This window comes from Rattus norvegicus, chromosome 1 (assembly GCF_021556685.1).
Source record: "Rattus norvegicus strain SHRSP/BbbUtx chromosome 1, alternate assembly SHRSP_T2T, whole genome shotgun sequence".
Taxonomy (NCBI): domain Eukaryota; kingdom Metazoa; phylum Chordata; class Mammalia; order Rodentia; family Muridae; genus Rattus; species Rattus norvegicus.
Window position 1 is genome coordinate 97,950,569 of NC_141534.1, and position 15,765 is coordinate 97,966,333.

A 15,765-nucleotide genomic window follows, 5' to 3' on the forward strand; every position below is an offset into this window, starting at 1 on the left:
ATAAAAAATATGTGTACCATGACTCCTGCGACCTGGGGAGGCAGATTCCCTGCCCAGCTAAAGACCCGCCTGCCTTCTGGTTCCCACCTGTGCCAGACACCAGAACCTGGGCTCTGGACCGGATCACACAGTCCAGAACCCAGTAAAGTTCGATTCCCCAGGTATTCTGATACATCCAAGATCACAGGCTCACAGGAAAGAGAGGCTCCAGTCAGAGACAGGGAGGCCAGATAATATCAGAGATAACCAGATGGCAAGAGGCAAGCACAAGAACATAAGCAACAGAAACAAATTTGACTTGGCAACATCAGAACCCAGTTTTCCCACCACAGCAAGTCCTGGATACCCCAACACACCTATAAAGCTAGATTCAGATCTAACCTCTCATTTCATGAAGAGGACAGAGGGTTTTTAAAAGGACATAAATAACTCCCTTAAAGAAATACAGAACACTATCAAACAGGTGAAAGAATTGAACAAAACTGTCCAGGATCTAAAAGTGGAAAAAAAAACATTTAAAGAAAACACAAGGGAAGACAGCCCTAGAGATGGAAAACCTATCTGAGATGGAAACATAGAGATGGAAAGAGATCAGGAGTCATAGATGCAAGCATCACCAACAGAATACAAGAGATAGAAGAGAGAACCTCAGGGACAGAAGATAGAAGACATCAACACAACAGTCAAGGAAAATACAAAAAGAAAAGAACTCCTATCTCAAAACATTCAAGAAATCCAGGACAAATGAAAGATCAACTCTGAAAATAACAGGTATAGAAGAGAGTGAAGATTCCCAACTTACAGGGTTAGCAAACATCTACAACAAAATTATAGAAGAAAACTTTCCTAACCTAAAGAAAGAAATGCCCAGAAACATACCAGAAGTCTACAGAACTCCAAACAGATGAGACCAGAAAAGAAATTCCTCCCGTCAAATAATAATTAAAATACCAAATGCACACAACAAAGAAAGAATATTGAAAGCAGTAAGGGGAAAAGGTCAAGTAATATGTAAAGGCAGACCTATCAGAATTACAACAGATTTCTCAACAGAGACTATGAAAGCCAGAAGATCCTAGACAGATGTCATATAGACCCTAAGAGAACACAAATGCCATCCCAGGCTACTGTATCCAGCAGAACTCATTACCACAGATGGAGAAACCAAGGTAATCAATGACAAAACCAAATTTACACATCTTTCCAACCCAGCCCTGCAGAGGATAATAGAAGGAAGAGTCCAACACAAGGAGGGAAACTACACCCAAGAAAAAGCAAGAAAGTAATCTTTTCTCAACAAACAGAAAAGAAGAGAAACACACAAACATAATTGCACTTGTAACAACAACAGGAAGCGACAATGATTGGTCCTTAATATCGCTCAACATCAATGGACTCAACTCCCCAATAAAAAGACACAGGCTAACAGACTGGATATGTAAGCAGGACCCAGCATTTTGGTGTATACAGGAACCACACCTCAAAGACAGTATTACCTAAAGCAAAAGGACGGGAAATGGTCCCAAGAAATGAGCTGGAGTAGCCATTCTAATATCCATCAAAATAGTTATCAACCAAAAGTTATCAAAAAGGATGGGGAAGGACACTACATACTCATCAAAGGAAAAATCCACCAAGATGAACTCTCAATTCTCAACATCTATACCCCAAATGCAAGGGCACCCACATTTGCAAAGGAAACCTTACTAAAGCTCAAGCACACACTGCACCTCACACAACAGTGGGAGAACTCAACATCCACTCTCTCCAATGGACAGATCATAAAAACAGAGACACGGTGAAACTAAAAAAAGTTATGAACCGGGGTTGGGGATTTAGCTCAGTGGTAGAGCGCTTGCCTAGCAAGCGCAAGGCCCTGGGTTCGGTCCCCAGCTCTGGAAAAAAAAAAAAAAAAAGTTATGAACCAAGTGGATTCAACTGATATTTACAAAACATTTCACCCTAAAACAAAAGAATATACCTTCTTCTCAGCACTTCATGGTACCTTCTCAAAAATCGACCATATACTCAAACACAAAACAAACCACAACAGATACAAGAACACTGAATTAACCCCACGTACCCTGTCAGACCACCACGGACCAAGGCTGATCCTCAATAGCAACACAAACAACAGAAGCCCACATACGTGTGGACGTGGAAAAATTATCTACTCAATGACAACTTCTTCAGAGAAGAAATAAAGAAATTAAAGACTTTTTAGATTCAATGAAAATGAAGGCACAACATACCCAAACTTATGGGACACAAGCAGTGCTAAGAGGAAAACTCAAAGCTCTGAGTGCCTCCATAAAAAAATTGGAAAGATCATACACTAGCAGCTTAACAGCTCATCTGAAAGCTCTAGAACAAAAAGAAGCAAATACACCCAAGAGGACTAGACAGCGGGATATAATCAAACTCAGGGCTGAAATCAACCAAGTAGAAACAAAAAGGACTATAAAAAGAATCAACAAAACCAGGATCTGGTTCTTTGAGAAAATCAACAAGATAGATAAACCCTTAGCCAAACTAACCAGAAGGCACAGAAACAGTATCCAAATTAATGAAATCAGGAATGAAAAGGGAGACATAACAACAGAAACTGAGAAAATTCAAAAAATCATCAGATCCTACTACAAAAGTTTATACTCAACAAAACTGGAAAACCTGGATAAATTGGACAATTTTCTAGACAGATACCAGGTACCAAAGTTAAATCAGGATCAGATAAGCCATCTAAACAGCCCCATAACCCCCAAGGAAATAGAAGCAGTCATTAGAAGTCTCCCAACCAAAAAAATCCCAGGGTCAGATGGTCTTAGTACAAGATTCTATCAGATCTTCACGGAAGACCTAATACCAGCACTTCTCAAACTCTTCCACAAAATAGAAACAGACGGAGCACGACCTAATTCCTTCTGTGAAGCCACAGTTACACTGATACCTAAACCACAAAAACACCCAACAAAGAAAGAAAACTTCAGACCAATTTCCCTTATCAATATCAATGTAAAAATACTCAATAAAATTCATGCAAACAGAATCCAAGAACACATCAAAACAATCATCCACCACGATCACATAGGCTTCATTCCAGGGATTCAGGGATGGTTTAATATATGGAAATCCATCAATGTAATCCACTATATAAACAAACTCAAAGAAAAGAACCACATGATCATCTCATTAGATTCTGAAAAAGCCTTTGACAAAAAACAATATCCATTCATGTTAGAAGTATTGGAGAGATCAGGAATTCAAAGTGCAAACCTAAACATAGTAAAAGCCATATACAGCAAACCAGCAGCCAACATCAAACTAAATGGAGAGAAACTTGAAGCAATCCCATTAAAATCAGGAACAAGACAAGGTTGCCCACTCTCTCCTTACTTATTCAATATAGCACTCAAAATTCTAGCCAGAGCAATCAGACAACAAAAAGAGATCAAAGGGATACAAATTGGGAGGGAGGAGTCAAGATGTCACTATTTGTGGATGACATGATAGTGTGCATAAATGACCCCAAAATGCTACCAGAGAGCTCCTACAGCTGATAAACAACTTCAGCAAAGTAGCTGGATATAAAATTAACTCAAATAAATCAGTAGCCTTGATAAAAGAACTGAGAAAGAAATTAGGGGAACAACACCCTTCACAATAGTCACAAATAATATAAATACCTCAGTGTGACTCTAACCAAGCAAGTGAAAGATCTGTATGACAAGAACGTCAAATCCCTGAAGAAAAAAATCAAAGAAGACCTCAGAAGATGGAAAGATCTCCTGTGTTCATGGATTGGGAAAATTAATATAATAAAAATAGCCATCTTGCCAAAAGCAATCTACAGATTCAATGCAATCCTCATCAAAATCCCCACTCAATTCTTCATAGAGTTAGAAAGAGCAATTCTCAAATTCATTTGGAATAACAAAAAACCTACGATAGCGAAAACTATTCTCCACAATAAAAGAACTTCTGGGGGAATAGTATAGAGCAACAGTGATTAAAACAGCGTGGTATTGGTACAGAGACAAGCGAGTAGACTAATGAAAAAGAATTGAAGACCCAGAAATGAACCCACACACCTATGGTCACTTGATCTTTGACAAAGGAGCTAAAGCATCCAATAGACAAAAAACAGCATTTTCAACAAATGGTGCTGGTTCAACTGGAAGTCTGCATGTAGAAGAATGAAAATCGATCCATTCTTATCACCCTGTACAAAGCTCAAGTCCAAGTGGATCAAGGACCTCCACATAAAACTAGATTCTAATAGAAGAGAAAGTGGGGAAGAGCCTTGAATACTTGGGCACAGGGGAAAACTTCCTGAACAGAACACCAATGGCTTAAGCTTTAAGAACAATTGACAAATGAAACCTCATAAAATTGCAAAGCTTCTGTAAGGCAAAGGACACTGTTAATTAGGACAAAATACCAACCCACAGATTGGGAAAAGATATTTACCAACCCTACACTCAATAGAGGGCTAATATCCAAAATGTACAAAGAACTCAAGAAAGTAGACTCCAGAGAACCTAATAATCCTATTTAAAAGTGGAGCACAGAGCTAAATAGAGAATTCTCAACTGAGGAATCTCGAATGGCCGAAAAGCACTTAAAGAAATGTCCAGGGCTATAGGGGTGGCTCAGTGGTTAAGAGTACTGACTGCTCTTCCAGAGGTCCTGAGTTCAATTCCCAGCAACCACATGGTGGCTTACAACCATCTACAATCATGTCTGGTGCCCTCTTCTGATATATCTGAAGACAGCTACAGTGTACTCATATATAATAAATAAATAAATCTTAAAAAAAAAAAAGTCCAACATTCTTAGTCATCAGGGAAATGCAAATCAAAACGACCCTGAAATTCCACCTCACACTAGTCAGAATGACTAAAATCAAAAACACCGGTGACAGCAGATGTTAGTGAGGATGTCACTCCTCCATTGCTGGTGGGACTGCAAGCTGATAAAACCACTTTAGAAATTGGGAAAGTTGGAAATAGTTCTACCTGAGGACCCAGCTACACCACTCCTGGGCATATACTCAAATTATGTTCCAACATATAACAAGGACACATGCTTCACTATGTTTATAGCAGCCTTATCTGTAATAGCCAGAAGCTGGAAACAACCCAGATGTCCCTCAACAGAAGCATGGATACAGAAAATGTGGCACATCTACACAACGGAGTACTACACAATGATCAAAAATAATAACTTCAGGAAATTCTCAGGTAAATGGATGGAACTTGAAAATATCGTCCTGAGTGAGGTAACCCAGACACAAAAGAACACACATGGTATGTACCCACTGATAAGTGGATACTAGCCCAAAAGCTCACAATGCCCATGATACAAGCTACAGACTATATGGAGAAGGAAGGAAGACCAGGGGGTGGATGGTTCAGTCCTGCATTGGGGGGGGGACAGGACGACTGTGGGAGGTAGAAGGAGAGGAGGACAAGGGAGGGAGAAAGGAGGGGGAGGAAATAAGAGTGGCAGTATCAGAAACTGGAGGAGACTGAAAGAGGTACAAGAGGGTCAGGAAATTGAACAAAAATAGGTAGCAGGGAGGATGAGGAACTGGGGATCACCACGGGAAGGTCCCAGACACCAGAGAAATGTGAGGCTCCCTGGACCCAACGGGATTGACGTTGGCTGTAATACGCAGAGAAGGGAGAGACAGAACCTGTGGAGACCACCTCCAATAGATAGGCGTGGCCACCACCCATCTCATAGGTTTTTAACCCAGATATGTTCCTGTCGAAAGGAAGAACAGGGACAAAAAATGGAACAGAGACTGAAGGAAGGGCTAACCAGGGACTGCCCCACCTGGGGATCCATCTTGTCTGCAGACACCAAACCCAACACTATTGTAGTGGTCAAGAGGCGCTTGCTGACAGGAACCTAGTGTGGCGGTTCCTGAGGAAGTCCAGCCAGCAACTGACCAATGCAGATGTGGATGCTTGGAGCCAACCATCAGACTGAGCTCAGGGAACCTGGTGGGGGAGCTGGCGGAAGGACTGGAAGAGCAGAGGGGGACTGCAACCCCATTGGAAGAACAACATAGGCTGGCCTGACCACCCAGTTCTCCCAGAGTCTAGACCACCACCCAAGGAGTGTACCTGGAGGGATCCAGGTACATATGGAGCAGAGGATGGCCTTGCCTGACAGCAAGGGGAATGGATGCCCTGGGTCCCGGGGAGGCTTGATGCCTGATGCTGGAGCGGTGGGGCGGGAGAGTGTGTGTGGGTGGGGAGGCATTCTCATATAGGCAAAGGGGAGGCAAGAGGGCAGACGTGGGATGGATGGGGGGGGTTGATGGAGGGGAAACCGGGAAGTGGGCTATCATAGATGGGCAGTTGGTGAAGGGGGTAACCAGGAAATAGGATATCATTTGAGATGTAAATGAATGGAATGATTAATAAAAATTAAATTAAAAAATCTTTGAAAAAAAAATGTGTACATGTGCATGTGCTCATAAAAGCCAGAGGTTAGCACTGGATGTCTGCCCTGATTGTTCCCCATCTGAATCCTTTAGACAGAGCCTCTTCCTCACACTGGAGCTCACCCATGGCAGATGAGCAGGCCAGCAAGACCTTCTGTGTCCACCTCCCTGGCCCTGGGATCTCATTTACCACAGCTTTTTACATGGATGCTGGGGCTCAAGCTCAGGTTCTCTCCTTTGTGCAGTAAATACTTTATTGACGAGCTTTCTCCTGCCCCATCCCTCTTGCCTCCCCTTTATTTTAAAGAAAATCTTTTTTTTTAAAAAAAGCAATTTAAAAAATAGATTTAACCCTAGTATACCAGATTCTGTTGTAGACCACTTTACGCAGTGGGAATAAGCTAGGTGTGGATGACTGACTTGACCAAAGGACGATGGAATGTGAGGCCTGCCAGGACTTCTTACCTCACAGTAAAGTAAGCAGACCAGTCTAAACTGAGCCCTGGAGCAACGGTAGTGCACCCTAAAAGCAGAAGGGTGGGTCTGCTGTTTCTTTTTGAAAAAGGGTCTACATCTCCTGGGCTGGCCTTGAACTCTGCTCCTACCCAGGCCTCCCTTCCTGACTGCTAGTATTACAGCAACAGTCTTGATGTCTTCACGCTCTCCCGAAAGCAGCTTTACTTCAACTCAATACTAGGCATCTGTTATACTGTGTACCAGCTGGTTTTGTGTGTCACCTTGACACAAGCTAGAGTCATCAGAGAGGAAGGAGCATCAGGTAAGGAAATGCCTCCACGACATCCAGCTATAAGGTATTTTCTCAATTAATGAACACTGGGGGAAGGCCCAACCCATTATGGGTGGTGCCATCCCTGGGCTGGTGGTCCTAGCTTCCATAAGGTAGGCTGAGGAAGCCTGAGGAGCAAGCCAGTAAGCAGCACTCCTACATGGCCTCTGCATCAGCTCCTGCCTCCAGGTTCCTGCCCTGTTTGAGTTCCTGTCTGACTTCCTTCAGTGATGAACAAACAGCAATGTGGAAGTGTGACCCAAATAAACCCATTTCTTCCCCTTGCCTTTTTGTCATGGTGTTTCACTGAAGCAATGGAAACCCTAAGATATATATACTGTGATAAATAAATAAATATATATACATGCATGCACATATATATTTTGATATATATACATATGTGTGTATATATGTGTTTGTATATATACATATATACATATATATATCAAAATATTCCATGCATAGGCTGAAGACAGCTTAGTAGTTAAGAGCATTTGCTGCTCTTACAAGAACCCAGCTGCACCTTGAACACTCACTCGGTGTTCACACCCATTCACAACCCCAGTTCCAGGGGATCCAACAGGCACACATGGTGCACACTCATGAACACAAAGTAAAACAAGAAAATCTTTTAAAAAGCCATTTAAAAACATTAACCTAATAGGCAGACAGGTTCAAGCTCCCTCACCCCATGCCCCCATCCCTCCCCTGTGTGACTAGAAGCACCATGGCCAAGGACTGGAGAGGAGCCTTTCTGACAGCCAGCAAAGGCTTCTTCCTCATGCCCAGGCCTCTCACATGGGCCAGGCAGGCCCAGAAACCAAGGGGCCACAAACCATGTGCACCAGGAGAATGAGTGACCATGGCAGCCTCCTTCTGCCCCAGAGCTCAGCCTCTGGCTGAGACTTGGGTGCAAGGGAAGGACAGAGGCAGAGGGACGGGTGGGGTGTTACCTACCGCAGGAGTCGCAGATGAAGCAGTCGGTGTGATACAGGCTCCCCATCGCCTGGCACGCCTGCCTCGCTCCGTAGATGCCAAGCCCACACTTGATACAAATGCCTGTGAGGGAGGAGAGGAGAGGAGAGCAGCAGCTGGTACCACGCACTACACAGGTGGGTGGCCCGCCGCCTCCTGGTCAGGTGTCCACCTGCCTGACCCTCCCAAGCTGACCTCCCAAGGCCAGTGTCACCAGGTTCCTGACAACTAACACTCCAGCTACAGGGACGATACTGTAAGTCAAGCGTGCGAGGTCCCCCACAGGCTCACGTTTTAGGCACCTGGCTGGTGGCACTCTTTTGAAAAGTTAGGAAATGTAGGGACGGGACATGGTGCCTGGCTGCTGGGACAGGCCACTAGGTCTTGGAGGTGGCAGCTCAACTCTGCTTTTTGGGGCAAACATTCATCTTTCTAATTCACTGAGGCACAAGACCCTGCCCCCATGGCGCTGCCATTACCGGCAGGGCAGCACCAGCCAGCACACCTTCCTTGTCACACACTACAGTCACAGTCACTTCTTCCTTGAAGTGGTCCCAGCAGGGAGCTGCCCAGTGACTGGAAGGCAGCATACACAGACAGTGCTCCGTCTGCTACTGCTGCCTGAGCACCCAAAGAGCCTTACCAAGCACAGCACAGCCTGCCTGACATCTGCCGTCAGCTATGAAGGATATCAGCATGAGAACTAGAAATGGCACTCCATGCCCCTCTACCTCCGACTGAGAGACAACCTTCCTGCTGCCTCTGAACTCTTCAGAATAAATGTGCATACCACACAGGTACACTCAAAGGCATCCCTGCCCTTGGCCGGTGTCCTTTCCCCATCAGTACAAGCTCTGCGCATTCCCTAGGCCATTCCACAGACATCGACACATGCTGCCTGCCTGCCTGCCCGCCTGCCCGCCTGCCCGCCCGCCCGCCCGCCTGCCTGCCTGCCTGCCTGCCTGCCAAAACTGTAGTGCAGAAAAACCCCCAGCCCCAAGGACAGAATATTCCAGGGAAGGGGCATACAGCACAAGTCACACGATGTCAGACGACGCACACCTGTGACCCCAGTAATCAGGAGACCTAGGCAAGAGGATAGCTCAAAGTTCCAGGCCAGCCTGGGCTGCACAGCAAGTTGGAGGCTAGCCAAGGGTCTATATGGAGACACTATCTCAAACAACAACAGAAAAACAACAAACAGTAATGAGGATGACGGCAGTATCAGCTAGAAACAAGTGCTGTGGAGAAAAGTAGGCTCACAATAATAAATCAAGGGGCTGGAGAGGTGGCTCAGCGGTTAAAACTGCTGACTGCTCTTGCAGAGGACCTGGGTTCAATTCCCAGCACCCACTTAGTTCACACCTATCCATAACTCTGGTTCAGAGGGTCCAATGCCCTCTTTTAACCTCTGGAGCACCAGGCATGCAAATGGTGCACATACCTACATACATACAGGCAGAACACTCACACATAAAAAATAAATCAGGGGTTGGGGATTTAGCTCAGTGGCAGAGCGCTTGCCTAGCAAACGCAAGCCCCTGGGTTCGGTCCCCAGCTCCGAAAAAAAGAAAAAAAAATAAATAAATAAAAATAAATCAATCGGGAAAAAAAAAAAAAACACGGGGCTGGAGAGATGGCTCAGCGGTTAAGAGCACTGACTGCTCTTCCAGAAGTCCTGAGTTCAAATCCCATGTGGCTCACAACATCTGTAATGAGATCTGATGCCCTGGTGTGTCTGACCAGTGTACTTATATATAATAAATCGCAGGGCTGAGGAGATAGCTCGGTGGTTAAGAACACATCCCAGTACACACATGGCCTCTCCCAGCCACTATAACTCCAGTTCCAGAACATCAAACGTCCTCTTCTGTCCTCCTCAGACATTGTATACACATAGTGCACATACAGGTAAGCAGCCACACACACTCACACACCAATAAAAGTAAAAATAAATAAAACTTGACAAAGAATCTTTAAAGAATAAGTAATTCTATGAGAGTTGGGCATGGTGGCGCATGCCTGAAGGAGACTGGACAGCTATATAATGGGCTGGAGGCCAGCATGGGCTCAGTTCAAACAAAACAAAGAAAAAAATCTAGACCATGCCTCTAATTCAGGCCAAAGTAGGAGTATCTCATGTTCAGGGTCAGTCTGGGCTCCATGGAAAGTTCCAGAAAAGCACAGCTGCATAGCATGATCTGGTCTATAAACTCATAATAAAATAGGGGCTTAGGGTTTCAGCTTAGTGGCAGTGTGTGTGTGACATGTGTGAGCCCTCCCCAACCCACACACCTGGAGGTGTGTGATTTCTACACTGGGGTCTTTACACCATGAGCTGAAAGAACAGGACTTTTTTTTTTTGACACATGTAGGGGATCCACACACAGAGAGGAAACTGCTTGTGCCCCACATTTCAATGGTCCCAGATTCTTCTTGGGTGTGTTGTAAACAGAGAAGCCATTCTTCAGGCCCTCTGCTCTGAGCACACCCCAAGAACAGTACTTTCTATGCTATGTAGGGATCCAGGGATGCTGGATGGAACTGGGGACCACTAAGCAGGCCAGATTCGGAGAGGGGACAGAGGACTAAGAAGCAGTGTCAGGAGGAGGCCTGGCTCCAAGCCTTGTGTACTATTAACCCAGGTATCCAGGAGACCCAAAAAGCTGCTGTCTTCAGTTACCCAATATCTCTGGTTGTTTGCATAAGAATGGCCCCATAACTGGAGAGATTGGCTCAGTGGTTAAGAACACCAACTGGTCTTCCAGAGGTCCTGAGTTCAATTCCCAGCAACCACATGGTGGCTCACAACCATCTGTAATGGGATCTGATGCCCTCTTCTGATGTGTCTGAAGACAGCTGCAGTGTACTCACATACATAAAATGAATAAAAATTCTATATATAAAAAAAAAAAGAATGGCCCATAAGCTTATGTGTTTGAACACTTGACCCCCAATTAGTGAAAGTATTTGGGAAGGATCAGGAGGTGTGGCCTTGCTGGAGCAGATGGGTCACTGGGAGGGGCTTGAGGTTTTCAAAAGACTCAGGCCATTTCTAGTGTGTTTTCTCTGCCTCCTGCTTTCAAATCATAATGTGAGCTCTCAGCCAGGTGTAGTGGTATTGCCTTTAATCCCAGCACTCAGGAGACAGAGACAGGCCAACTTGTGAGTTCCAGGTCAGTCAGGGCTGGTAAAGATCATTTCACAAAAAAAAAAAAAAGCCGTGAGCTCTCGGCTGTTCTGAGGCCAGGGCTTCGTCCACCATCATGCACTCTAACACTCTACTTTAAAGTGGGTCCTGGAGAAGTGAACTCAGATCAGGCTTAGTAGAAACGGCCGTAACACAAGGAGTCATCTCTCCAGTCCTCTCTGCTTTTCTCCAGCTGGCTTGCATACCCTGGGTTTAAGCACTCTCAATCTGTCTCCCAAGCAGAACGTGTTAGGCTAGGCGCCACCACACCTGGTCTCTTCCTCATCTTGACTCCACTCCTTTCCTTCAGCCCTGATTCAGGGTGTAATTTGCATGCCATTAAGGCTCCAATAATCACTCCTGATGCACTGCCAGACTTCTCTTACTAGAGTAAGTCGGGGGTGGGGAGGCCAGGTATGGTAGTTCACCACTTGGGAGGCAGAGGCTGGCAGATCCCTATGACTTTGAGGCCAGCCTGGTCTACTCACTAAGTTCTAGATCAGCTAAGGCTAGACAACAACAAGATGCTGTCTCAAAATATAGAAAAATGAGGTTCTGGAGAACACTGGTTAAGAGCACTGATTAGGAGCACTGGTTAGGAGCACTGATTAGGAGCACTGCTTAGGAGCACTGCTTAGGAGCACTGGCTGACTGGCTGTTCTTGAACAGGACTGGCTGGGGTTTGACTCCCAACACCAAAATAGATGCTTATAACCATGTGTAAGTCCAATCCTGGGGGACCTGACACGGTCTTCTGACCTCTGTGGGCACAAGGCACACACATGGTGCACATACATACATGCAGGCAAAATATTCATATATATAAAATTAATAAAAATCTTTTTAAAAGGAAATAAGTTGCACACTCGGGAGTTGAACTCCCTGAGTTCAAGGCCAGTCTGGTTTATGTAGTGAGTTCCAGGTCAGCCAAGGCTACACAGAGAAACCCCATCTTGAAAAACAATGAACAAACAAAATAACACACAAAGAACTGAGATGGGAAGGAGGTAAGATGAAAGGGCAGAGGGACTTGATGCTCTATGGATTTAGAAATGTTTATGCTTTTTAAAAAACACTAATTTGCGTACATGTGCACATGATACATGCATGATCAGAAGACAACTTACAGGAGTCAGTTCTCTCTGGCTTGGGAACAAATGGCTTCTTTAGCCTCTGAGCCATCTCACCCCCGCCCCGTGTGTGTGTGTGTGTGTGTGTGTGTGTGTGTGTGTGTGTGTGTGTGTGTGCATGTGAAAGATCCTTCTACAGATTTATAACCAAAAGAAAAGGGCCAATGGAAAGAGGAAAACTTAGGTTGGTGGTAGAGGTCAGAGAGAGCAGAACGGTACTCTCTCAGGTGGCAGACTGGCCATGTACTGAGGCATGGCAGGAGAAACAGGAAGCCAAGCCACAAAGACTGCACTTGCAGACCTCAACATTCTGAGTGAAGTGGGAGGCAGGATGGGTGTCAGGAGACCAGAAGGTTGTTGAGGGAACATAAAAGCAAAGTGAATAAGGCTAAGGGCAACACACAAAGTCTTACAAACACACTGAGGTCAAAAAGAGGCCAAAGAAATGAAAAAAACCAACTCCAGCTAGTCTCTGACCTCTACATACATGCCATCACCAATACATACACCAATACACACACACACACACACACACACACACACACACACTGGGGGTCACTCCAGCAATTCAGAGTGTGTGGAGGGGGGCATTTCCTGTGAAGAATCAAACAGGGGCTGGAACCAAAAGCTAAGAGAAGCAAAAACAGAGAAAGGCCTAGGAGCCTTAGCAGCAGATGACTGGTTCCGGAGCCAGAGGCTGTCGGCCTCCCTTAGACAGCAGAACTGGGGTAGCAAGAGGTCAGCTGACACAGCCTATGGAGGAGGGAGCTAGGGATGGCACAGGCAGAGGAACACACTCCAGACGAGGTTTACAGAAGTCAGACTTCCTTCTGTAAGAGGTATTTACTCAGGTCAAAAGATTTGAAATTTTTTAAATGGCAAGCTGGATAGGATAGCATATGCCTATAATCCCAGCACTTGGGAGGCTAAAGCAGGAAGAGTTCAAGACTAACCTAGGCTAAGACTCTGGCCTTTAAATTATTTTTTTTTTTTTTGGTTCTTTTTTTTTTTGGAGCTGGGGACCGAACCCAGGGCCTTGCACTTCCTAGGTAAGCGCTCTACCACTGAGCTAAATCCCCAGCCCCTAAATTAATTTTTTAAAGAAATTAACGTATTTCTGTTTTTTGCTGTCCAGGTCTCATTTTGTAGCACAGGCTGGCCTGAAATACATAACCCTTCTGCTTCGATTTTCCAAATGCTTGGATTACAGCTGTTTACCACACTAGAAACTGCCATTTCTGTATCTCAAAAAGATAAATTGTTATCAGATACAGATTAACCAATATTGCCCATTTTTTAAGAACCAGGAAAAAAGGTCTATTTTTGGTTTAGGGGGTGAAAGCTAGCATTTAGAGTAAGTATAGTGGCTCAAACCTGTAATTCCAGCATTCAGGAAGACTGAGGCAGGAAGATAGTTACTTGGAGGCCAGGTTGGTAGACAGAGCAAGACCCTACCTAAACAAGGGGGACTGAAGATACGGTTCAGTTGACAGAGTACTTGCATTGCACGCATGAAGCCCCAGGTTCCATCCTCACCACCCCACAGTCTATCTGTGGTGGTGCACAGCTGTAATCCCAGTGCTTGGGGTGAAGGCAGGAGACAAAGGCTGTCCTTGGCTACAGAGCACACTCTGGAGCAGCCTGCGCTAGACGAGACTTTACTCAGAGAAGGGAACGTCTACAATCAGCCAGCTCAGTCTCCTGTGTGGCTAAAAGGGCTAAAGCTGAGCCCTCGATGCTCTTAGAACAGACCCCCACCTCCACCTGTTTTGGCTATTGGTCCCTTTATTTCCCCATTAAATCACAGTGTAATACACAGACCTGAGAGTGGTCACGGGGGCCAACACAGACCAATGCTCAGCCTCTAGGTGTGCTCGGTCCAGGAGATGATCAGATGCTCAACCAAGAGCACAGAGAGTACCCAGCTGAGCTGTCCCAGTTCGGCTCCTGACAGAAGTCCAGCTTCTCACTCACCTCCTACTCCCAGGCCGTTTACAGCAGCCATCACCTCAGCCAAGCCAGATTCTCCATCCTGACTTCTCACGTGGATCAAGCACCTCTATTCCAAAGACAGGCATGCCCTTGGCCATCCCAGGCTACCACCTTCTCAAACCCTCACCCTCTTCCTCCACTCTGGAATGCACCCATCTGACCTGCTAAGTGCAGCCTCTACTCCCCTAAGATCTACTTCAAAGCAACCTGGAGCTGCTAGCTCTACTGAATTTGAGACAGCCCAAAATCAGTCAGGCCTGTCTCAGACTTGCTAACCACGCACATCCCCAAGCCAGGAGCTTCACTCCCTCTACCACACTCACCTAACTGCTGTGCCAAGGAAAGCCATCAGAGACTTTGGGGTCTTGCTAATGCGTGTGATTTCTTTACCAGGGCTGTTATGAGTCAGATTCCCTTTCTTTGGTATTTAATGGTATAACCTTCACTTTCTATTGCCACATTTTGAAACACAGTCTGGCTATGTGGTCTTGAGTGGTTCAGAACTACATGCAGACATGCTTTAAACTCTACTACCGTTCCTGAATCCCCCAGTGCAGGGATTACAGGTCTGTACCAACCATGGTAGCTAAACGGTAAAGTCTGGATGCGTATTTTTCTTAGTTATTTTTTTTCTATATATGTAACCAGCTTAAGGTTGGTCGGTGGTTTCGTTAATTTGTTTTGCCTTGCTGGGAAACAAACCTAGGGCAGTGATAGGCAAGTGCTCTATGGCAGAGCTACATGCCTAGCTCAGAATTCCTGTCGGAAATATCCCGTGTATAGCCTAGCCCAGAGAAGCTTGGAATGCCTGGCTTGGTCCTGTGGCCTTACACAGTCCCACTTGCAGCCACTACTAGCACTGAAGCCTCAGTCACACAGTTTCTGGGGGTACCCAGGGAACCGCACCTTTCTGTCCCTATCCATGCCTCACAGTTAGAAGGGGAGGGTCACTTTCGTTCTGCTCTTCATCAAACGTTAGTAGGGTGAGTAGGAGCAATGCTAAGGATGAAGAAGAATGCCCAGCAACAGGGGCTGAAGAATGGGTTATCAGTAAGAACTTGGTGCTCTTGCAGAAGACTTAAATTCAGTTCCCAATACCCACTTCTGCTCACAACCGACGGCTACTCCAGTTTCAAGGGATCTGACGCCGTCTGACTTCCCAGGGTACTTTCACACACACCTAATTAAATCTTTTGTAGAGTTCATAAGTTTCTAAACCCAGCACTCGAGAGACAGG

General features: G+C 45.4%; 1 protein-coding gene and 1 non-coding gene across 2 annotated transcripts in view; both read right to left on the reverse strand.

Moving 5' to 3' along the window:
• The window catches only part of Wtip (WT1 interacting protein), a 33,696-nt gene that overhangs the window by 16,921 nt on the left and 1,010 nt on the right, over positions 1-15,765 (reverse strand). Inside the window, 1 exon segment of the mRNA NM_001400841.1 lies at positions 8,199-8,300. Coding sequence (NP_001387770.1) covers positions 8,199-8,300 — 102 coding nt within the window.
• Snora11 (small nucleolar RNA, H/ACA box 11) lies at positions 10,584-10,710 on the reverse strand. The gene has a single exon (XR_015656117.1). It is a non-coding gene; the product is annotated as a small nucleolar RNA SNORA11 (small nucleolar RNA).